Source organism: Xyrauchen texanus, chromosome 42, assembly GCF_025860055.1.
Source record: "Xyrauchen texanus isolate HMW12.3.18 chromosome 42, RBS_HiC_50CHRs, whole genome shotgun sequence".
NCBI lineage: Eukaryota > Metazoa > Chordata > Actinopteri > Cypriniformes > Catostomidae > Xyrauchen > Xyrauchen texanus.
The window spans coordinates 19,760,682-19,785,324 of record NC_068317.1 but is presented as its reverse complement, the minus strand read 5'-3'; the positions used below and the strand labels follow the sequence as shown (position 1 = coordinate 19,785,324).

Below are 24,643 nucleotides of genomic sequence, written 5' to 3'. Positions count from 1 at the left end.
GGTGATGTATCATGTATGCAGTCAACACTTGTGTCCAAGCAGACTGTAACATTTGCAGAAATGAGGATCTATGTGCAGGTTTTTAATAAAGAACTCAAAAGAACTTAAAACTCAACCATTACATCCACGAAAGGAATACATCTGACAAAGAGAACAGGAGGGAGGGACGGACACACACACAGCTAAAACCAATATAAAAACTGGAAGTCTTAATTCTTTTGTGACCTCTGGTGGCCACTTGGGAGAATGTCCGAAGTGTCGCAGAGCCCCCCCCCAATCTAAGGAGCGGCTCCTGATGCTCCATAAAGACATAACAAAAAAAATATTCATGGTGGAGCTAGTGGAGATCAAGCATAGACCAGTGTGGAGCTAGTGGATGAGGTTTGGCAGCCAGGGAGGTGGAGACTCAGGGGCAGAGCTGCAGGAGGCAGAGAATCTGGACAGAGATCAGCCAACTGGACGATGGAAGTGGGTGGCCGCTGGACACTGAACAAACTGACAGGTGCTGACCACTGGATTTAGCAACAGATTAGTCTGTCAATGGTCACGGGGGACTGAACAGGCTCAAAAGTCACCTGAGGTGGGACTGTCTCGTCGAAGGCTGCCGGGAGCACTGGCAGCGGTTGGTGAACGGCTGGTGATTAGAAGCCCTCCTCCTCCTGGCCGTGAGAACTGCCATGGGAATGGCCTCCAGGCCCGCGTGCGCTGGCCCTGGGACGAATGAGGCTTCAGGCGCTGGCTCGCTGACCGTGGCAGGCGTGGGCGCTGGCAGTGGCATGGGATTACTGCCATAACCCACAGTGTAAGGGGAGAATGTGAGAATCTAGGCATAGTCCATGAACTCAACCAAAGGAAGATCAAATCTGCCTCCTGGCAGACATGATTTCACTGGCTCATTGAGTCCTTTCTCATTGAGTCCATTGAGAACTCAGTCCTTGAGTTCAACGGTCCCGTCTCCTTGTTTGAGATCAAACAGTTGAAAAGCCACTAAATTCATAGTATTGGTCAGTTGTTCAGAAATGTTTGCAGGAATGAGGCGAGAGAAGGAGGATCTATGTGCAGGCTCTGAACTCAGAACTCAGAACTCAGAACTCAGAACTCAGAACTCAGAACTCAGAACTCAGAACTCAGAACTCAGAACTCAGAACTCAGAACTCAGAACTCAGAACTCAGAACTCAGAACTCAGAACTCAGAACTCAGAACTCAGAATACAAACCATTACATCCATGAAAGGAAAACAATTGACAAAGACAGAGAAAACAGGAGGGCAATATATACTCAAGAACTAACAAGGTTAACAAGACACAGCTGGGATCAATCAAGGGGAACACAGTGAACTGAGACACAACCGAAACTAATATTCAAACTAAAAGTCTTCAGTCATCTTTCGACCTCTGGTGGCCGCTAGGGAGAAGTGTTACACAGAGTAAGGCATGAACTGTGAACTGTGGTCCTTGATAAATGTGTTTGTGCTACAGTATATTCCATTAAAATAAATGCCACTTGGGTTGATATGTTGTTAATGCAAAGACATTCAAACACGAGTAAGTGTGGCTAAAGTGTCCAAATAATTTTTGGGGCCAATTATATTTTTAGCCTTCATTAGTATGATTTGACTTATTTCTAGTAGTTATTTCTAAAGGTTTGTTTATATATGGTTTGGTATGTCAGAGATAAGGGGGAGCTCCAGGTTTTGTCCATATAAAGTCTTGTGTGAGTATTAAGGTGTGTTCTCACCTGTAGGGCTGGACATATACTAGCCCATCCCTGATCAACACACATTGTATTAACACACAGGAGGAGAGGAAGCCACAAATAGAGATTCATCATAACTCGTTATTACATTATTACAGTGAACATACAGCTGCCTGAGGCATCAAGGTAAGAGAAAACAATTTAATTCTAGAAGACTGAGTTAAGGAAATTATGGTGCATAATATTATTTTTCATTTCACATTTGATTGTAAATAAACATTCCTTGACACACATTATAATCACAGTTATTATTTAAACAATTTTTTTGTATTCTTACAGCTTAGCTTTTAAACTAAGCGATGTTTTTTCACAGTTTTAGACCTGAAGTTTGATCTTGTAGTGTACATTTTATTTGCAATGCAAATATAGGCCTATTTGCTTTAGGCTTGTTGATGGGAGGATTGCCAAAATGTCCTCACCATTATAGCTTACTATTGTCTCATGTAGAGAGGAGACTTAGACATTTTTTAAAATGGATCGAAAGCACTCTATGGTTAAACTCACACAAGGATATACAATATGAAACTGAGCAGTGTCATTATGTTTATGAAAAAGCCTGTGCTGACTATTGTTTGAAAAACGTTGTCATCAGACAGGTAATTGTCAGTAAAACCAGTTCAGGACAACAACTACACAATTTATATATTTGTGTGTATATATATATATATATATATATATATATATATATATATATATATATATATATATATATATATATATTATTATTATTTTTATTTTTAAAAGAAAAACATTATGCTTTGTGCTTCTGCTTAAATGATTAGCGTAATCAACGCATCAGAAACAATATGTCATTTGATCGTTTAATTTTATGTAATGAGAATATTGAATATTGCTGTTTACTGTTAAAGAGTATTGTTAAGACAGTGCTGTTCTATGATCAGAATACAGTTTGGTTTTTTTGAGTCTTGAACATGTGTTTAAGATTACCATTTTCTAATAGTTTCTGATCAGTTTATTACAAATGTTCCTTTAAAATAGGTTGCAAATGTTCCCTCTGGCAGGATTAAACACAGAACATTGACACCTTTGCTACATCATAAACTGACATTCACAGGGATGTATAATACATTTGGATAACAAGCATTTGGAAAATACTTGGCCTGATGTGGTAAAATAAACTGTAGTGGTATTTTATAATGACACATCGATTCTTTGTTTGTATACAGTGCAACGTTTCTTATAATATCAATATTTTGGTTTGTTTTGGGTGAACTTGAATGATTGTATCTGATCTGCCATAGTGCTGAATTCCTACACTGGAAATATTTAAATTTGGGGTGGTGTCCTCTACATCCTGGAATTGTTCTGTTATTCTCATGCTTCTTTGCATACTCCACCCTCAACAAAATATTTCTGTCAATATTCTTGCACCCCAGTTTCTAAGCAACAGCTGCACTGTGATTATGAAAGATAAGCATATCTTTTTTTTTTTTTTTACATTGGGATGTAAAGTAGTATTGTAATTTTCATTTACAGTGCACCATTCATTTGCATGTTGTTTTTCTCATATTTTACAGTTTGCATTTGCTATTATATGACCACATCATTTAAGCTGTGTATAGTAACCTGCTCTATTTTAATATATACATCATTTTTTTTAGACCAATTTCTGTGTTACTAAGAAGCTTTTGTGTTTATTGATCAGATTGTGAGGCCCTTTTTCAATGTTCAAATTAATGTGTTGCCATAGTGCTGGGTGGCACTGTTCATTAGTAGTACAGATTCTCTGGAGAAAGCAGTCTCCATATCCTCTCATCATCCTTTCCAAAAATCATCTGTTTGTAACCAATCTTTGTAATGAGTGATGAAGTGATGATCTGCTTTGAAAAATCTAATTTTTATTGAAAAGATCATCCCAAATATTTAACCTTGGCAAAGATCTGTCAATATGTTTAAGTGACCAAATGGTTTTCTTTTATGTGCATCCACACCTCACATAGGTGTCAGAATAAGTCCAAGAGGTTGGTGCAACATAAACATAAAAGTATTTGGTGCAACGTATACTCCTTAATAAATTAATTGCAATTTTGAAACATGTATAAAATCAGAAGCGCTCACATGAGATGAAGACTCCAGTTAGTCATAGCTGTAACCTCATAAAAGCTGTTTTATTCTACCTGGAGAGGGTCCCCACATGGGGGCTGCCATGTTAGTATCTCAAGGCTGATTATGAATAGTGAACGGTAATGTAAACTTGGTGTGTGAAAAAACTGTGTGCTTGGCTACATCTTTTACACAATTTTTGTGAGTGTACTAAGTGCAATTTGCGAGACGTGGTTGAGTAGGATGAGAGCCAATAGTCACAGAGAGCCCGATAGAGAATATACAGTACAACACATTCATCGCAGTTGGGAGCAGTGCAGGTGACTTAAATATTAGGGGATGCATTGCATGCAGCCCATTTACACTAGCAATTTCTTATGAATGGGCTGTCTTCATTTATATTGGATTTGTTTGACAGGAAATCAAATTTATAATAGGACGTAGATGGTGCCATAACCAGAGAAGAAAAAATTTAATTGCACTTGACCCAGCCTATTAGCGCTTGCCCACAATCCAATTGCACCTGGATTTAGCGTATACTTGTGTGAAAATATCAAAACTTCCTGGCCATGCCCACTGACTTTTTCTGTTTGACATCGCATAGCGATGATAGGGCTCTTACAATGTTAAAAAGTGACCAAATTTACCTTGTTCATAGTTTTATTGTGAATTGTGGTGCATTACATTGTGGATTTCTGTTTTCATTCAGATAGTTTCAACATTAAGATTTCTTCTCAGAGTCTAGCAGAATGACTGCAAATCCAGATGTCTTTAAAACAATTCAGCGAAAGCCTGGCCTGCAGATATGGACCATCAATGTAAGAGACCACAGTCTATTTCCTCCATTGTGCCCTTGTTGTGAGGTCCATGATATGTCAAATTTAAAATTACTTTACATGCCAATTCTAGGTTATTCCTGATTTTATGTACTACTCTGTATTCTGTTTTTTAGAAAATGCAAATGGCCCCTATCCCAGAGCAAGCATTTGGGAATTTCTTTGAGGGTGACTGCTACATCATTCTTTATGTAAGTAGTCCGTTACACAATCCAAATTTCAATAGAAACACTTCAGGTAATTTGTAAAGGTAAATGTAAAGGTACAATTTCTGTACCACTAGCATCACCAAAATGGAATTACAAAAATGATCACTGTTTTCTAACAGTTTTCCTTGAACACTACCCTTTTCACTTCTTTTGGTTGGAATATCAGGTAGTTCAGTCATAACTACTTTCAGAAAGGGTAAGCTTGTTAATGTGGGTATGACATATTGATAGACAGGGGCGGATTTAGGCCTGGGCGACATGGGCAGCCACCCAGGGCAGCATCTTGCTGGGGGATCGTGCGATAGGATATTGGTCTTGCAGATTAAATCTGCTACGCTGCTGATGCTGTTACACCTGAGCAAGCACGGAGACTTGCTGCTGCAAGAAAATACAGACATACTGAGTTAAGCATGAGGACATGCTACTGCTGCTGCTGCACAATTAGGCAAAACAACAAGATGTGCTGCATCCAGCATGTATGACATGCTGAATGACAGGGAAGCTGCACAAAACATGCATAACAGAAACACTGAACACAAGCCCTCAACCAAGCAGATCTATCGCCAAGACTTGTGTACTGCTGCTGCTTCAAAGAGCTATGTGCACCAAGTGAATGCTAGCTAGGTGTGCCTTGACCACTGGCCAAATACGCTAATTAACTAAATTTGTATGTGTGCTTATGCCTGTTTGGCCAAATGGCTTCTATGGCTAGTGACCTAACTCATAATAATTACCTCGACCAGGAAAGCCCAGAGCTTATTTAACTAGAGACTCAGATGAGCTATGTGTGGATTTAATATAATTACCTAAAATAGCAATTTGTACCAGCCAGGTTTGAACTAGCCAAGACTTACCTTGTAAAAGGCACTTCTATGTGTCAAAAGCAGACCTTACCATGCAAGCTGAGGGAAGAAAAGCCCCAGCAACCACATGAGCAAGCAGCATTTTGGAGAAATAAATCACACAGTGCGCTGCAGGCAAACCGTCTTACTTGCAAACTGAGCAATTTAAATGTTAGAGAAATAGAGAGACAAAAGTTGATTGTTTACCCGAATAACCAAACATGTCACATGTGAGCGAGCCAATTGGCTAACAGATAGAAAGTTCAAAGAACCTATAAGCCTTTGCCACATCGAGTTTAATGGCTGTTCTCTCTCTCTAAGGAATATAGATTGCTACATATATCATGTACAGTGGGTGGTGGTAATGGCCCTTCGCAGTAAGTTGCCATTAAAATCCAAGAAGTTTCATGGCTGAAACTGCCATTTTTGAAAGCACCACAGAGCCAGTCTTAACACTTTTCAATAAAAACTTACAGTTGTCTCCAAATATTAAGCTGGGGTTGGAGAAAGTATTTTTAGCATAAAAAAATATAGACTTTCACGTGCGCACGTGAAAGTCTCTGTGATGTTTTTTTTTTTTTGCACAGGTCACTTCAGGGGCTCCGTATAAACTCTGTATAAACTATAAACAAAAAATCTTTAAATAATGCTTATAAAAAGGCATACAATAACTACAAGCTTTCAAACGTGAGATCAACTCCCCACTTTTCTCATACTAATCTCTAGGTGTCTCTTTTTAAGTGTTTTCTTTGATCTCAGTGTCTTCTCCAGCACATATATGCATCTGTACTTATGCATGTTTTATGGGTCCTTGTGACATTCAGGTGAGCAGCAGTGCCACAAAATCCACAGACATCCACTACTGGATAGGCAACAGTTCCTCTCAGGATGAGCAAGGAGCAGCTGCCATCTATGTGACTCAGCTGGATGAATATCTAGGTGGCAGTCCAGTTCAGTACCGTGAGGTCCAGGGAAGCGAATCACCTAAATTCAAAAGCTACTTCAAGAATGGCATCATGTGAGTTAAAAAAATTATTTTGTCTTGCCAAGTAATTCCACCTCCATCATGGTTTGACTAATGTCCACAAATTTGTATATTTTTATTTTTGTAGTTTTAAAAAAGGTGGTGTGGGATCAGGATTTACGCATGTGGACACCAACATCTATAACATTCTGCGCCTGCTCCACGTTAAAGGGACAAAACATGTGACCGCCAGTGAGGTAAACTGCTGTATCAGACACCATGAATCACAAAGTAAAAATTATATTTCTACTATGGCGAAGGCTCAGCTCATGAATATTAAATAACTGTAACATTGGAGTATAAATGTTACCTAATTAAAATTCAAGAAGCACCTTTGTAAATTTGCTGTGAATCTGATGATAACAAAGTTATCACACCTTAATGGTGTTGTAAGAATTTTTTTAATACCATGCATAAAATGTCATTACTACCTGACAGAAATTACTGAAATGGGTGACCTGCGAAATCAAACTTGTCTCTGTAGCAGCCCTATGTGCAGCTCTGAAAACAATAAACAAGAGTCAAGGGGGCAGCCTAGCCTTTTCTTCTTCTTCTTCTTCTTTTTGCCTTTTTCTAGCCAATTAGAAATGCCTTCAGTCTGTCAGTTATTTAGCATGTTCTGGTTTGCTGACATATTTTTGGAGGGCAGAAACTTGGCTCATATTTACCAAGGGTGCCAATATTTTTGGCCACCACTGTATACTAACACATTTCTTAACATAAAAAAACATGTATCTGTTAAAACTACTTAATGTATTAGATAACGTTAACTAACAACGAACAACAATGAACAACACCCTTTTACAGCATTTATTAATCTTATGTTAATTTATAGATATGTAGTTAATGTATTCCTAACAATGAACAGTGCCTCTTTACAGTGTTAATTAATTAATTAATTGATTGATTTATTGATTGATTTATTGATTGAAACAAAAGCATATATGCCTAATAATACATTTCTTAACATTAAAAAGGTGTTTAAGTTAACATTACTCAATGCATTAGTTAACGTCAAATAACGCGTAAAATTAACACTTTACCGTATTTATGTGTCTTGTTTAATGTTAATAATATACGTTATTATATTATATATACTATAAGCTGTCGAATCCATGGTGAACAACTACATTACCCACAATGCCAAAAAGTGTTACCACGGAAACGGGAGACTCGTGGAAACTCCCGTTCAGCATTGACTTCCCTGATTGGAGGATCGCTTCTGGAATCCGGAACGCGGATTACCAAGGGACCCAACGTGGAGGAAGCGATAATGTTGCAAATTAAGGACGTGAGGGGATTTCTCCCGTGGAAAACTTATTTGACATTCTTTTTCCCATTCTTGTGTATGTTGCCACAGATTTTTTTTTAATTAGCATACTTTTCATCTGCACAGTGCAGAACTATATATGTGGTATTCACTGTTGATTTGATAGTGATTCGATATTTTAATGAATGTGTTACTTTTGCTATGTAAAGCTAATAAACATCCTGCAAATGTTTGGAAAGTGTGAATTGCTTTGCAGTAAGGTCTGTCAATACCTAAAATAATTTTTATGTGGCCTGTGTAGCTCAGCCAGTATTGGCACTGACTACCACCCTTGGAGTTCAGGGCATGCCGAGTGACTCCAGCCAGGTCTCTTAAGCAACCAAATTGGCCCAGATGCTAGGGAGGGTTGAGTCGCATGGGGTAACCCCTTTGTGGTCACGATTAGGGGTTCTGGCTATTAAGTTGTTTGTGGATCATGGAGAGTTGCATGAGCCTCCACATGCTGTGAGTCTCTGTGGTGTCATGTACAACGAGCCACATGGTAAAATGCACAAAAGCAGAGGCAACTGAGACTTGTCCTCCACCACCCAGATTGAGGCGAGTAACCGCACCACTACAAGGACCTACTAAGTAGTGGGACTTGGGCATTCCAAATTGGGAGAAAAGGGGATAATGTAAAAAAAAAAAAATATATATATATATATATATATATATATATATATATATATATATATATATATATATATATATATAATTATATTGTTAAATAATGTTAGTAAAGAGCCTACAACATTAGTAAGACATTAGATAATGCTGAAATGTTACACTTACTACAAGGTTCACAAATATGCACAGTAAACACTTTATTGTGATTATGTATTGTTAATTAAAAGTCAACAAACATTAGTAAAGCATTAATTGATGTTTAAATAGTTCCCACATCCTTATAATTTTTTTATAATTAATTAACATTCAACAAACATTAGTAACACATTAATTGATGTTAAAATACTTTCCACTTTCCACAATTGTCACGATTCACTGTTGTCTGGCATGTGTTTCCCTGTCATCTGTTGCCGGACTACACTTCCCATAATTCCCTGCTCTCATCTCTGCCAGCTGTCCTTCATTGTCCTCACCTGTGTTTCATTTAGTCATTATCCTTTGTGTATTTAAGCCCTGTTGTTTGATCATTCGTTGTCAGTTGTGTCATGTGTTTGACCTCCCGTGTTTAACCAATGCCCTTTGTAGATGTTTGCTCCTGTTCTTGTTTCCCCATCGTGGATGTTTTATTTGTTCCTGTGTCTACCAGTTATTTGTATTTGTTTATTTTCATTAAAATCCTTATCTGCACCTAGGTCCAGCTCTCTTGACTTCTTCCCAGCGTTACAACAATAAGGTTCACAAATATTCATAATAAATTCTTCATTAGAATAATTTGTAATTAATTAAGAGACAACAAACATCAATAATGCATTAATTGATGTTCAAATAGTTTCCACTTTTCAATAAGGTTCATAAATATGCATAATAAATTCTTAATTATAATTATTTATAATTAATTACAAGTCAACAAACATCAGTAGATTCAAGATTCTACTTTATTGTCATTGTGCAGAGTACAGGTACAGAGCCAATGAAATGCATTTGTTTTCGCATATCCCAGCTTAGCTTAGGTCAGAGTGCAGGGTCAGCCATGAAAGGGCCTTGCTCAAGGGCTTGAACCCCCGACCTTTCGATCAGTAACGCAGAGCCTTAACCGCTGAACAACCACTGCCCTGTAACGTATTAAGTGATGTTTAAATAGTTTCCACTTTTCAATAAGGTTCATAAATATACATAATAAATTCTTCATTATAATTATTTATCATTAATTAAGAGTCAAACAAACATCAGTAACACATTAATTGATGTTTAAATAGTTTCCACTTTACAATAATGTTCACAAATATGCATAATCAATTCTTAATTATAATTATTTATCATTAATTAAGAGACAACAAACATTAGAAATGCATTCATTGAAAATAATCAAACGGTTTTCACATTTATATATATATATACAAATTGACATTAATAAACACTGCTGTTCCTTGTTAGTTCACATTATCTATACATTAACATAAACCAAGATTAATAAATGCTGTAAAAGTGTATTTTTCATTGTGAGTTCATGTTAGCTAATGTTTTAATAATGTTAACTTAAACACCTTTTTAATGTTGAGAAATTTGTTAGTATACTGTATGTATTAATTAACATAAACCAAGGATAATAAATGCTGTAAATAAGTGTTAGTTCATGTTAACTAATGCATTAACTAATGTTAACAAATGAAACCTTATCAGTGTTTGAGACTGTTTGTCTTTTGATATACCCCACAAAACATTCAAAACACTTTTAATTACACAAAACACTGAGTTAATTCTGGGTAAACTGAAGTGTTTCTCTTTCTGTAGGTGGAGGTGTCCTGGAGCAGTTTTAATCTGGGGGACATATTCTTGCTGGACATGGGAAAAGCAATAATACAATGGAATGGTCCTCAAAGCAACAGACAAGAAAAAATGAAGGTAAATGAAATTTTGTTTGAGTGGTCAAATGGACAAATACTGAATAGAGTACGATCTATTTTGACTTCAATACGGCAAATTCATGTATTGGGTTCGTCTCAACTCTCTTGTATAGGCTGTTCTGTTGGCTCAGGATATCAGGGACAGAGAGCGTGGTGGCCGAGCTCAGATTGGTGTGATTGAGGGAGGGCAGGAGGAAGCCTCTCCTGAGCTAATGAACGTTATGGTATCTGTTTTGGGTCAGAGGAGTGGCCACCTGAAAGAGGCAATCCCTGACAGCAAACCAGACCAGAACCAGACCTCTAACGTCAAGTTGTACCAGTACAAGAATCTTTCAATATATCTATCTATCTATCTATCTATCTATCTATCTATCTATCTATCTATCTATCTATCTATCTATCTATCTATCTGTCGGTCCATCCATCCATCTTTGACTGTTCTTCTTTTATCAATATCCCAAAGCCAATATATGATTACTGTAAATATACTTCATTAACATTAACATTTCCATAGTGTGTCTGATGCCACTGGTCAGCTGGTAGTGCAGGAAGTGGCTGCCAGTCCACTGACGCAGGATTTGCTGCAATCCTCGGTACCACATACTATATCTGTGTACCCACAATATCATCATGTACAGTGTAATATGATATAGTGGTCATAACTGAGTGTTGTTTATGTTTTGATATGTGTGTTTTTTATTAGGACTGCTTTATTTTAGATCAGGGTGGCAGTTCATTGATGGTCTGGAAGGGTAAAGAAGCATCAAATGAAGAAAGACGGTCAGCTCTTAGTCGGGCAGTTGTAAGTTTGTGTTCGCTTTGATATCTTTGGCAACAAAATTTAGATACATTTGACATAACTTCCCTTTTTGGGCGGATATATTTAATTGTAAAAACAATCCATACATCACTATAAATAATAAAAATATATACATTTTAAAAATGAAAAAAAATAAATAAATAAATAATAATAAATCTTAGTGGTAGTGTTATATGATTGGCATCTTTATAAAAAACAAAGAAAAATTTTGTTTGTGTTAGTGTTTTAAAAGTTACATTTTTTACAGTTTTTCTCAATTGCTTTGGCAATTTCACAGCAGATTTGAATTTCTTATTCTTTTAAGCAAATTGCACATGATTTGACACGTGTGCAACCTATCCCTTTACCTAACCCTAACAGTGTGTGCAAGTGCTGCCCCCTTTTGGCGTTATCCTGCACTCTTTTGGAGATTCCACCCCATTTGGATATCTCAGGGCTGCTGCTATACCTACTTGGCTCATCATGTCATAATTGTTTCCCACAAATATTTTTCCCTCAGGGCTTTATAAAAGCAAAGAACTACCCGCCCAACACTAAGGTGGAGGTTATGAGTGAGGGAGGGGAGTCGGCCATGTTTAAACATCTCTTCAAGTCCTGGAAAGAAGCTGGTCAAGCTCAAGGCTTTGGAAAGACCCACACAGTGGGCAAGATAGGTGATAAACTCATTCAGCATAACTCCTCCTGTGTGAGAGTGTCAGGGTTCCCATAGTCATAGGAAAAATTTTTATTTCAGTTTAGCTTCCTTGCAAGCCAAAGTAATGACTCAAAATCCTTTATTTTTAGTTGATTCTTTTCAAAAGTTGTCAAAGTGGCTAACAAATCGATCTGAAGTATTAATTAGTATTGAATCAGCCTGAAACAAAATGTTTATTTAAACCCTTATCCAGTAATAACAAACGACTGGAAATGTAATGGAAAGGAATTTGTCCAAAATTGAGTGAACCCTGGAAAAATGTTTGCCGTTATGCATTAGTGTTAGAGGTATCATTATGTTATTTGCATGTGCTATGTACAGTTATTTCAGTGTGGTAATTGTATACACACCTGTATTCTGCAGCTAAAGTGGATCAAGTGAAGTTTGATGTCATGGAGCTTCACGCTCAGCCTAAGCTGGCTGCTCAGGAGCGAATGGTGGACGATGGCTCAGGGGAAGTTCAGGTATGATGCTATAACAATTATACCAAGAAGTCTGTGAACTCAGCAGTCTGGAATGTTTCCACAACACAACATCTCCACTGTTCTCTGTTAAGATTTGGCGGATTGAGAATCTTGAACTGAATGAGGTGAACCCAAAAACATATGGACATTTCTATGGAGGAGACTGTTACCTAGTGCTGTACACCTACACCAGAGCCAACAAACCTCAGTACATCCTGTACATGTGGCAGGTGAGGAGCATAAAATACTCTACCTACAGCACAATATACTGTATGCAATAATATAAATGTTATAAAAGGTGGACAAAACAAGATAACAGATATATCAGTATATTGTGCGTGTACAATGGTTTTCATAAATAGAGTGCAGTTTTATAATCTGAATTTACATATTGGGGATCATATGACATGCATTTGTTCTCCAGGGTCGTCATGCCACACAGGATGAGGTGACGGCATGCGCATATCAGGCGGTGAATTTGGATAACAAATACAATGGAGCCCCCACACAGGTCAGAGTGGTCATGGGAAAGGAGCCCAGACACTTCCTGGCCATGTTTAAGGGCAGACTCATTATCTATGAGGTGATGTTCTCTTCATTCTTATTCTCTCAAAGTACAACAAGAATACATCCCTTAAGGCAGGGGTTTCCAACCTTTCTCTGCTGATCCCTATGACCAAGATCATTTACTTGAACTACCCGCTTCATTTCAAGTAATGTTCTAATCTTTCCCAAAAAAATATATATATATATAATTTATATCAATATTATATACATTTTTATTTCATTTCATGAAGTTTCCTCCCGAACCACTTGGTGTTTGTAAAGTAAATGACAAAATTTGACTTAATTTTGGCCTCTTTAAATCGAGATATGAGCCTTTTTAATGTTTTTTACATTTAATATAAAAATAAAATCTAAATTTTATTAATATAAAAACATATATAATATTTAATACATTGTAATAATGTTTTTTAAAAATACATAATTTTGTACAATTATATAAAGATCATTTTAATGACCAACTGTAAAGAAGTGAAGATTTCCCAAAAAGGTTTAATTGGGGTGCAATGCCAAATGGCGTGAACATGGGTGTCTGGGTTATTTTGAGTGCAATGTGAGCAGGTTTCTGAGGTAAATCCCATTTTAAACAATTTCTGTTCAGTCAGGTGAAATCTATGAAGTACTTAAAACTGTATAAGTTGCAGGTTGGCATTTTTTGTCATGAAGTAGATATTTGTGCAGATTTTGCCCAGAAATAGGCATCAGGAGCAATGGATTCCCATTTAGCATTTGGTAAGCTTAATGTGTTTCCTGATTTTTATATTATTCTATATATTTTGGGGAGCAGTTGTTTTGAGGAGGATATATTAACTAGCTCTGAGATTAGAGGAGAAAGGTCCAAGTTAATGGTCCGAGTGTCGATTTTGGATTTGACCCATTGGATAGTTCTCAGACATAGAGCTTGTGATACAAAGTGCTTGGTTGGGGGGCAGTTAGTTGGTGACGGTTCATGCTGTTGTGCTTGTATTTCTTTTATGATGTCCCAAATGAGGATCTGTGCAATTATGACAGATGGTGGCAGAATGGATCCAGGATGAGGTTGGAGGTGGGGTTGATCATGCCTGCGTGAAAGTGCATCTGCTTTGCTATTCTTGCTGCCAGGGTGGTAATTGACTGTAAAATTGATAACTTGGAACGGGTGGACTGCTTCTTCTAACCAGTGAGGCCACTCTTCGAGTGCTGCCTTCCTGGAAAGTAATTCCTTGTGCCACACATTATAGTTTCATTCAGCTGAATTTAAATTTCTGGAGAAGAATGCACAAAGGTAAAGCTTGCCTTGGGTACCGTGACGTTGTGACAGGACCTCTCCAATCCCACAATCTGAAGTGTCTACTTCGACGAAAGGAATATTGGGGTCAGGGTGTTTCAGTATAGGAGCGGTTGTGAAGCTTGACTTGAGGGAGACGAAGGCATGGTTTGCGGCATCGTTCCATGGCAACTTGTTGGGTTTTCCCTTGAGCAATGATGTGAGTGGTGCTGCAATGACACTGTAGTTCCTTATGAAGTGGCAGTAGAAATTGGCAAAGCCCAGAAATAGCTGTAATTCTTTGATTGTGGAAGGTCGAGTCCATTCGGTAACTGCTGTGATTTTTAGAGACATCCGTTTCTACACTTTGGTGGCTGATATTGTAACCTAGTAACATGGTATGGGAGACATGAAACTCACATTTCTCTGCCTTGACAAATATCTGGTGATCCTGGAGACATGATTGGACTGTCCTGACATGCTGGATTGTTCTTTGTTTTGAGAGTAGGTGAGGATGTCATCAATGTAAGCCACCACACACTGATTCAGTAGGTCTCTGAAAATCTCAGTGACAAAAGACTGGAAAACAGAGGGGGCGTCAGCAAGTCCATATGACATGAACAGATATTCATCCTTCTCTGATTCTGATGAGGTTATAAGCACTTCGTAGATCAAGCTCACAGAGTTGTTCAAGGGCTGAGGGGATAAGTGGCATTGGGTAATGTTTATCAAGGTGATAATAGTTCAGGCCTCAATAGTCGATACATGGCCGTAGACCTCCATCCTTTTTTCTCCACAAAGAAAACACCTGCAGCTGCTTGAGAGGTGGAGGGACGTTTAACCGGAGGCAAGGGCTTCCTCGATGTAAGTTTCCATCTTGGTGGAGCTGTATTAGGCAGAAGTTCAATGACGTAGTCCCATAGATGGTGAGGAGGAAGTGGAGTAGCTTTGACTTTACTAAAAACTCCTCTGGAATCAGATTTACTGTGTGGAATTCAGGATTTTCTATGCTGGTGGTAAGACAAGTCATGGAGACAGCAACATGGAGACAACATTCATGACAGAAACTTGACCATTGTGTGAGGTTTCCCTGGTTCCAGGATATAGAAGGGTTATGGATGGCCAGCCAAGGATGACCCAGGATAAGAGCATGATTGGGTGAGTTTATGACATAGTGAAATTTTCTCCATGTGAAATGGTCCAATCTTGATGGTTATGGGAACAGTTTGTTGGGTTATTCCAGTACCAATGGGAGCGTTGTCAACTGTGGTGATATTAATCGTTGGAATGCATTGAATGGTGGATATATTGAATTCTTGTACGATCTCTTGATTTCTGAGATTCACAGCAGCCCCAGAATCCACTAGAGCTGTAAAATATTTTATATGATCACTAATGGAGATCTCTACAGGCAACAAAAAACTGTGAAGGGCAGATGATACAAATTTTGTGGTACTCACTTTCAGCCTTGATTCTGGGGAACTGGATTTCTTGTGTGGGCATGCAGCATTGAGATGACCTGGTTCACCATAGTAATAGCAAGTCTTTCATTATGTCAAATTAACAACGTTTCCTCCATAGAAATACGGGTGTTAACAACTTGCATAAGTTCGAGTGATTCAGTGGATGCCTGAGCCTGTACTGAGACTGTAGACATAGAAGCAGAGTGAAACTGTGGCTGTGGAGCATTACGAAGCAGGTTGTCCATCTTGATAGCCATGGTAATAAATTCTGACAGAGTAGAACTGTCCTTTGCATGTCAGATCCGTCTTGAGTTCTTGGTGAAGCCCCTCACAGAAAACAGTTTTCAGAGCAATATCATTCCACCCACTTAGCGCCACTAGCGTCCTGAACAGAATTGCATAGTCTGCTGCAGATCGATGGCCCAGGCATAAATGAAGCAGCTGAACAGAGATATCTTGACCACCCGCTGGATACTCTAAGACTACTCTAAGATCTGTTGAACAAAGTACTCAAACGAGGTATTGATGGATATGAGGATCTTTGTCCCAAAGAGTGGCAGCCCAGTCGAGTGCTTTAATGGCAGGCAGAGACATCATAAAAGGTACATTTCTTGGCGTCTTGATTAAATTATTCAGGTTGATTAGAGAAATAGACTTCATACTGTTGTAAAAAACCCTGGCATTTCTCAGTGGAACCATCAAACTTGTCCGGAAGAGCAAAGCTTACCGGTTTAGCTGGCAGTGAGTGAATGCAGTGAGTCAAACTTGGCAGCTGGTAGGTTGTTCGGCTGGTCTTGAAAACCCTTAAAAACCTTGCACTGGTGTAGAAATGCAGTCTTGAGCTGTGAGACTTCCGCTGGATCCATGTGAGGCGAAGTATTCAGTAACAAACTGGCCATGAAGATGGTGTTAGGATCTATGTGCAGGAAGTTTGTTAAAAGAGACACAAGCAAACAATCGAAAACAGCAGGCAGAGAGACCTAGTCATAAAGCAGGCAGATAAATCCAATAAACCAAATAGACAGTACAAACAGGCAAACAAAACAAAGGGTTATCCAAAAAGTAGTAAAGCCAGAAAAACAGGCAATGGTCATAACATGAATCAAGAAACAATGGCAGTGGAAAAAACGCTCTGTAAGGCAGGGTAAACTGACAATACTTTGCACAGAACAATGGAACTGCATGGCTATACACACACACACATGGTAAACAGGAAATGAGCAGTGAAGAAATGGGTGAAGATCAGTATTTGGGAGAGGGATCTCTCTGGTGGTTGGTAGGATGGGTAACAACCTCTTCTTCTTCTTCTTCTTCTTTCTTTTAATGGCGGTTGGCAAACAACTTTTAAGTGTGCATTACCGCCACCTTCTGATATGGAGTGTGGATCACAATAGCCTTTCCTCACTACCCTTGAAATAAATATATAAATACCTACATACATCCATAATAAAACCAATAAATAACTTCATAAATATCTAATAACATTATTAATATTCATACATTTTCATTATTAATAAATAAAAAAATTTTTCTAAGGAAACTAAACTCATATCCTTCTACTAAGCCCTGTATTACTCAAAAACACAAATATCGCTCTATATACCCTACATGCCCTGAATTCATTTGTAATAGTTCCTTCATTTCAAATCTAATTTTTTCTTTTCTAAACCAGTCTTTCAGGCTCATCCTTTCCTCCTTATACTTATGACAATTAATAATTACATGTTCTACTGTTTCGTTAATATTACAGACCTCACACATCCCAGTTTCATGCTTCCCTATTAATTTAAGCGTACTATTCAATCCAGTATGCCCAAATCTCATTCTTGAAATAATGTCCTCTTCCCTTTTATTCCTACTATTTTCTCTCATACCTCCTACCCTCTTCTGGATACTGTAGTACATTCTTGCTTTTGTTTCTATATCCCACTCCACTTGCCACTTCTTTCTCATTTCTTCTTTGATTATGCTTTTAACTTCTGCCTTACTATAACTTATTACCATATCTATCTCTGTTTTTTTTGTTGCATTATTGGCATATTTGTCTGCCATTTCATTTCGTTCTACTCCTATATGGGCTGGAATCCAGATGAATTTTACTACTACTCCTACTCTATTAATTCTATAAACAGCTTGGGCTATTTCCAACAAAATATCCTGTCTTACTTCTGATTTCATGTTCTTAATACTGGTTAACGCACTACTTGAATCTGACCCTATTAACACTTCCCTTGACCTACTATTTTCAACCCACTCAAGGGCTAAGAGAATGGCCAGCATTTCTCCTGTATACACTGACATTTTATCATTTACTCTCTTATTTAACATAACATTCACTTCTGGTATAATGAACGCAGCTCCTACTCTATTTTCTTCTGTTTTTGATGCATCTGTATATATCTTAACAAACATAGAATACTTCTCCTCTATGTATCTACTAACCTGACTCCTATCAATACTATTCTCTTTTTTCCACTCTAAAAGGTGCAAATCTATGGGTAACAACCTCAGATGTTACACCAACTTTTAAAAATGAGGTAATGCTAATAATAACTTAGCATTAAATTAGATATCCGAGCCTTTTTAATATTTAAAAATAAATAAATATTACAATAAAATCTATAATTAATTATATTAACATAAAAATATGATAATATTTATATTATAGAAATATTCTATATATAATTTATCATATAATATTTAATAAACGGTAATAATATTTAAAAATATTTTTTTTTTACATAATTATATCACAAAATGTAATGATTGACCTTTTTAAAAGAGGTAATGCTAAAAATAACTTAGCATTAAATTAGATATTTGAGCCTTTTAATATATTTAAAATAAAATAAAATCTATATTAATTATAGACAGTTTTTCTCAGTCAATTTTTATAAATATCTCCAAACCATAATCTATTGTTCTCAAAAAAATTCACACAGCAGATGAAACAGAAATTTGATTTCACTGCGTAATGAAGCAGTATTTTCTTTCCTGATAATGCATTTATTAAAACTAAATACTAACATCAAAACTATAGATGTGTTCTCTATTGAATTCATAACATTTTCAGCTATAGACACACAACTCTATGATTGAAATAACACATTTATAGAAAAAAAAATCAACAATAAAGGTCTTTTTCCATCTGTTTTCAGTAAATGTCTAGTTGTTCCTGCTCTTCCTCTGGAAGGATGAGAAAGTTTACAGAAAAAAACCCCCAAACAAACAAAAAACAACAAACAAAATATAAAATAGCAGTCTTGCTAAATTGTATGCACCTATGGCAGCACTATAAGCACAGATGGAACAGTAATTGTGGACATTGATTGACTTCAGAGGAATGGCATTTCTCCCTCTACTTTTTTGTTGAGATTGAAGTCACTGTAGATCTGCTCACATTAGGCCGAACACTTTGTGTGTCTCAGAGAGATTGTGATTCATAATGTGATAAATTAGAGGAACTATCAGATCCTTTGTGCCTCTTCTGTGTCTTCTTTACTCTTCCACCCTGCTGTCCTCTTTCTCTCTGCTCACATCATTACAGCATCTTTGGTCTTTCAATGCAGTGCTCTCCCTTAAAAGAGTTGAAAAAACCTTCCCCTTTTCTCATCTCTTCTTCCTCCTATTTTCTCTTAATTTACCCACTCTACCTCTTCTCATTTTGCTCCGCTTCTTCATGTTGTTCTTCCTCTTCCTCTTCTTCTTCTTCTCGTCCTCATTATTTGTTTGCTCTGAATTATCATATTTAACCCCTTTTATAGATAGCAAAGTCATGACAGTTGTGTGAAAAATGTGTAAATTGCATTTTCTTTGCTGTGTGCATCACTAACAAAGCAGATATCAATATGAAGGCATTTGACAACCTAACATGTGTTAACTGTTTTAAAAGCATGAATTTGAGAGAAATTTGCATGTAGTGTTTCAAGAAAATGAGGAAAATCAAGAAAAATACACAATTACAAAGTGTTCAGATGGCGGTTAATTGTTGAGAGCAGTGACCTGAGTTTAGAGAAATCTGTAAAATCGATTGAGAAAAACTGTAAATATAAAATACAATTATATATTTATTATATAAATATTAAATATGTAATGTATAACATAATATTTAATAAACTGTTATAATATAAAGATAATTATGTAATTTTATATAAATATATGAACATAATTACATAAAATTGACCTTCTTTTAAGGAAAAAATGAATACAATTATCCAACATAAATACATAAAGCTTAGGAATCACAGTAGTATTGTTAATATGCATTTAAATAGATGTCATGATTCCACTTTTGTTAAAAGTACATATTTTTGTACATATTCATATTTGAAAAACATTTTATAATCTTCATCATCAATGCATTAACACCATGTAGTTGTTTCACAAATAGAATAGCTTTTCTTCTTATTTCACTGCACTCTTGTCAGACTGACATTATGTTGATGCTTTCTCAGGGTGGCACAGGGAGACCAGGTGTGGTTAACCCTAACACTGGTGCCAGACTCTTCCAGGTCAGAGGGGCAAATGAGATGAACACCAAGGCAACAGAGGTGCCTGCCCGAGCCTCCTCTTTAAACACCAATGATGTCTTTCTGCTCAATACTGATCAGAATTTCTACCTGTGGTATGGCAAGGCAAGTCTTTCCAAAGGTTAAGGTGATTGCAGGGTAAACAGTAAACTGTGTAAAACAATAAATAAAAAAATAAATTGTGAAATCAGAGTCTTTGTATATAGTCTACAGTAGGTAAGACTGGGGCTAATTGTCACTGTGGTTTTACTATGGTGAAGTTTTCCCAGCAGACATTTATTTTTTGAAATTTCACATTTAAAGAAAAAAGGAAAAATATCTTAGCTCAGTAGGTCCTTAAAATGTAATAGGTATAATTGTCTTCCTGCTTATTGCCACCCCCACCCCCCTCCCCATGTGTATTTATGTGTTTCTCACAGGGTTGCAATGGAGATGAGAGGGAGATGGGCAAAGCCGTAGCCGATTTGCTCTCTGAACAGGACAAGCAGATTGTGATGGAAGGGCAGGAACCTGCTCACTTCTGGGTGGCTTTAGGAGGGAAAGCTCCATACGCCAGTGACAAGAGGTACAGTCACAGAGATGGCATAACTATCTCCTCATACTTTAACTCCATAATGCAACTGATCTTTTGATCATTTCCACCGACTTCCTCTTCACCTTCACCAGACTGGAGAAAGACGACCCACTTCATGTTCCCCGTCTGTTTGAATGCTCCAATCAGACGGGCCGTTTCCTCATGACAGAAGTGGCTGAATTCACACAGGACGATCTGGATGAGGATGACGTCATGTTGCTAGACACCTGGGGGGAGGTGGGTTGTGTAAGGCCATGCTGTCTGCATCTTTTGCATGTGGCCGTGGAGAAATGGTGGCATTTTTTCTGGGTTATGCAAAGTTTTAATAATACCAAAAAGCTATTTAAAATAATACCAAACAACAATTCTAACCGAAATGTCGATCTAATAAATGCCTTTCCTCAGATTTTCCTATGGATTGGCAACACAGCCAACCAGTACGAGACTCAGGAGGCAAACAGCTGTGTAGTGGACTATCTTAAAACCCACCCAGCAGGACGGGACCTTGGGACACCGATCATCTCTGTTAAACAGGGCTATGAGCCACCCACATTCACTGGCTGGTTCAATGCTTGGGATCCTCATAAGTGGAGTGTGAGTTGAAGGAGTTGGAAGTGCCCACTAGGAGGCAGTGGTCAAATACGTAAATTCAACACTAACCCACTAACAAAATCTGTGTTTGAGAAGTTCTAATCGCATAATCATTTGACATTTCACTAACAATACTACCTCAACATGAAATCAGAATTTACCACATTTACTTTCTTAATGCATGTTCCTGGTCCTACTGTGAACGATTTATCACTAAACGTTATTCCAAATAAATAAAATGAGTGTGTTTGAAAGCTTTCATCAAAATGTAATTACTTGCTACACTTCTGCAACTACTTTTCAACTGATGTCACCTAGGAAAAAATGTGCTTTAACAACAGAGAAATAGCTATTTAGAGGCTCCCATTTGGAGATATCCATCCTGCAGCTATACCTACTTGAAAATCTTGCTAATCCTTAAAGGGACCGTTCAGCCAAATATTAATTCATTTTTAATTTTATTATTAATATTTACCCAAATAACCTTGTTTTTTTATTTGATTTATTTTACTGGCAAACACCAAAGGAGGAGTTAGGATGAATGACAGCCTCAGTCACCATTCACTTTTTTTCTTTTCTTTTCTTTGTAATGAAATAATTGGTGACTGAGGCTATCTTTCATCCAAAACATCTCATTTTGTGTTCCATGGAAGGAAGAAAGTTTGTAACAACATGAGGGTGAGTAAATGCTGACAGAATTTTGGGATAAACTATCCCTTTAACGCAGTAATAGACCTTATTAACACTATCGCCTTCTGTGATTTTTAATACGAATGACAACGAGGCTGTGAGTGGTAGACTTTCAGTCTCTTCAATGGGCTCTACTGAGTTTAAAGTGTTTTTGGATCATTCCGCCGCCTTGTGCCGCCCTGGGCGACTGCCATGCCTAAATCCGTCACTGCATGAATTAATGTACAAAGAGCGACACTCAACAGACATGTGATTTTTCAGATTAGTTCAACCTTTTTTAAACTCTACGTTACAGGGAGGCCTTTCATATGAGGAGATGAAAAGCAGCATGGGTGATGTTTCACAAATCACATTGGTAAACGCTTTTCTTATACTGATTACATGCTTGTTTCTCTGACATTAACAGATGCATTTTATCAATCTTATTTAATCAAATGAATGAATCAGTGCTAATTACTTGATCAGACATTGATATTATCAACATGCCTACATGAGAACATCAGCAGAACTACACATGATGGCAATCTCATTCCCTGTAGAATCTTAACATCACAGACCTGAATAAGAAGACAGGAGGAGGAATGGGGAGCTACAGTGCTCCTGGAGGCCCAGGAAATATGAAGTCCCAAAATCAGCAGACACCCTCCTCCAGCGCACATATAAACCACCCGAGTTCTGAGCAGCCAAATAAAACACCTAGTCAGTTGCCTTCCGGAGAGGATCCCAACAAACGAGAGGTTGATACTGAGTAACAGTAATCTAAACCATCTATATACCTCCTTGAGAATCAAAATTGTGTAAGAAAATAAGTCTTATTATTAGCAGATAGTTTTTTTGTTATCTGTAAGATTTATGCTCCACTAAATTGAGATAGATTTGCACTTATTTTGATATTCAAGATATATTCTCTGTAAATGAGTCTTGTTATCTTACACAATTTGTCTTCTTTTAAGGAATTATTATTGCTGAATATTTTTGCCAAGGCTAGATATTGATTGATAAATATATTTTTTGCAGTGTTTTATTAGGCTATTAGGTTAGTTTAACAGTTTACTAGAGTAAGCGAGAAGACATGACTTGAAATCCTGTTATTTGAAGAATTGAAGAAACAGATGGTAGAATGAAAGAGTATCATATGGGTTGTGTCTACATAAATTATTTTCTTCCTTCACTGTCTTTTATTTCAGGATGTTTTGAATGACATTGAATTTGAGAATCTCCTCGGCTGCACCCGGACCGATTTCCTGCGACTTCCTAAGTGGCGTCAGAGCGACCTAAAAAAGAAGGCAGGGCTATTTTGAGAACAGTTTGGTCACACTTTATATTAGGTGGCCTTAACTATTATGTACTAACATTCAACACATACAAGACTATGCATTTACTGTGTAACTACATGTTGATCCGCAGAATTCCCACATTTGCTGCTACTGAGGTTGCGGTACGGGTAGGTTTAGGAGTAAGGATAGGGTTAGGGTTAGGATTAGGGGTTAAAATTAGGTTTTGGGGTAAGGGTTGGCTTAGGGGTGAAGTTAACAGTGTAACTACAAAATCTAATTAAATGCAAGTACTTTAAATGTAATTACGATGCGACAACATGTATGTACATAATAAGTACATGTATCAAATGGTTAAGTACATAGTAGTTCAGTCCACCTAATATATAATGGTCCAGTGGTTTTACTACACTGATCTTCAAACCTGATTATTGTACTCTACGGGTTGTGTGGGCCTAATGTATACCCAAATAGAAATGCTTTGTAAATATCTTCTTATTACAAGATATACAGTGGGGAGAAAAAGTTTGAGACCACTCGTGAAAATTCCTCTTTTCAATTTTTATAATTTAATCATTTTCTTTCAACTTTTATTACCAGCATAACCATTTGTGTGAAATGTTGCATTGAAAAATTAACATGAATTACAGAATTTCTTAGTATTTTAGTATGTCCCCCTTTTTGCTTTTATGACACATGCGCTTAAGCTGGCATGAACTTCATGAAAAGAGTATCTTGCATCAATGAAGATTAGAAAATCTGACATAAAGAAGCTAACATCACATATTTGCTTATTGGATCAGTGACCTGGAAATCGTGCAGAATCTTAAATATTCCTAATGAAATATTCCTATTAAGTATGTTTTCTATTAAAATAGAATCCATAATTTTCCTTTGCTTTAAAATTTAAAAACCCTTTCTGTCACCCAGCCCCCCCCCAAACATATCATACTCCTGTTTTGTATTTTAATAAAATAAAATGTTTTTAAATTCTGTTCTGAAATGTTGTATTCAGTTTTAATAAACAAAACAGTTTGACACATTATTTTTTAGATTTCAAAGCTTAAAGCTAATCCTTTTTTATTATTACAGTGTAAGAACAGGACTTAATACAAGAGGCATAAGATTATTATGCAAGGTTATTATTGCTTAATTTTAATTAG

General features: G+C 37.0%; 1 protein-coding gene and 1 long non-coding RNA gene across 3 annotated transcripts; one reads left to right on the top strand and one right to left on the bottom strand.

The window, feature by feature from the left end:
* The first annotated feature begins 1,783 nt into the window (after nucleotides 1-1,783).
* On the top strand, nucleotides 1,784-24,433 carry LOC127634832 (villin-1-like). 2 transcript variants are annotated; one of them, XM_052114528.1, is made up of 20 exons: nucleotides 1,784-1,882; nucleotides 4,530-4,638; nucleotides 4,773-4,847; nucleotides 6,532-6,725; nucleotides 6,820-6,928; nucleotides 10,459-10,569; nucleotides 10,685-10,890; nucleotides 11,086-11,164; nucleotides 11,275-11,373; nucleotides 11,891-12,044; nucleotides 12,449-12,549; nucleotides 12,642-12,779; nucleotides 12,974-13,132; nucleotides 20,277-20,456; nucleotides 20,771-20,916; nucleotides 21,018-21,162; nucleotides 21,331-21,519; nucleotides 22,502-22,561; nucleotides 22,746-22,943; nucleotides 23,394-24,433. In XM_052114528.1, the coding sequence occupies exons 2-20, from the start codon at nucleotides 4,570-4,572 to the stop codon at nucleotides 23,505-23,507; spliced, it is 2,526 nt and encodes an 841-aa protein (XP_051970488.1). In that variant the 5' UTR covers nucleotides 1,784-1,882; nucleotides 4,530-4,569; the 3' UTR covers nucleotides 23,508-24,433. The 2 variants fall into 2 exon arrangements, with proteins under 2 accessions (XP_051970488.1, XP_051970489.1); XM_052114529.1 differs by having other exon boundaries at nucleotides 1,790-1,882; nucleotides 4,534-4,638.
* On the bottom strand, nucleotides 13,408-17,728 carry LOC127634834 (uncharacterized). Its single transcript, XR_007969413.1, has 3 exons — nucleotides 16,550-17,728; nucleotides 15,820-16,394; nucleotides 13,408-15,728 (listed from the first exon to the last, which is right to left on the bottom strand). It is a non-coding gene; the product is annotated as an uncharacterized LOC127634834 (long non-coding RNA).
* Nucleotides 24,434-24,643: the final 210 nt, after the last annotated feature.

What these genes read in the sequence shown, in the direction of transcription:
- LOC127634832 (XM_052114528.1), top strand. Translation starts at nt 4,570, where the DNA reads ATGACTGCAAATCCAGATGTCTTTAAAACAATTCAGCGAAAGCCTGGC. An exon ending in AACATGTGACCGCCAGTGAG is followed by an intron (nt 6,929 to 10,458) that starts GTAAACTGCTGT and finishes CTCTTTCTGTAG; the next exon opens with GTGGAGGTGTCCTGGAGCAG. An exon ending in TCTAACGTCAAGTTGTACCA is followed by an intron (nt 10,891 to 11,085) that starts GTACAAGAATCT and finishes ACATTTCCATAG; the next exon opens with TGTGTCTGATGCCACTGGTC.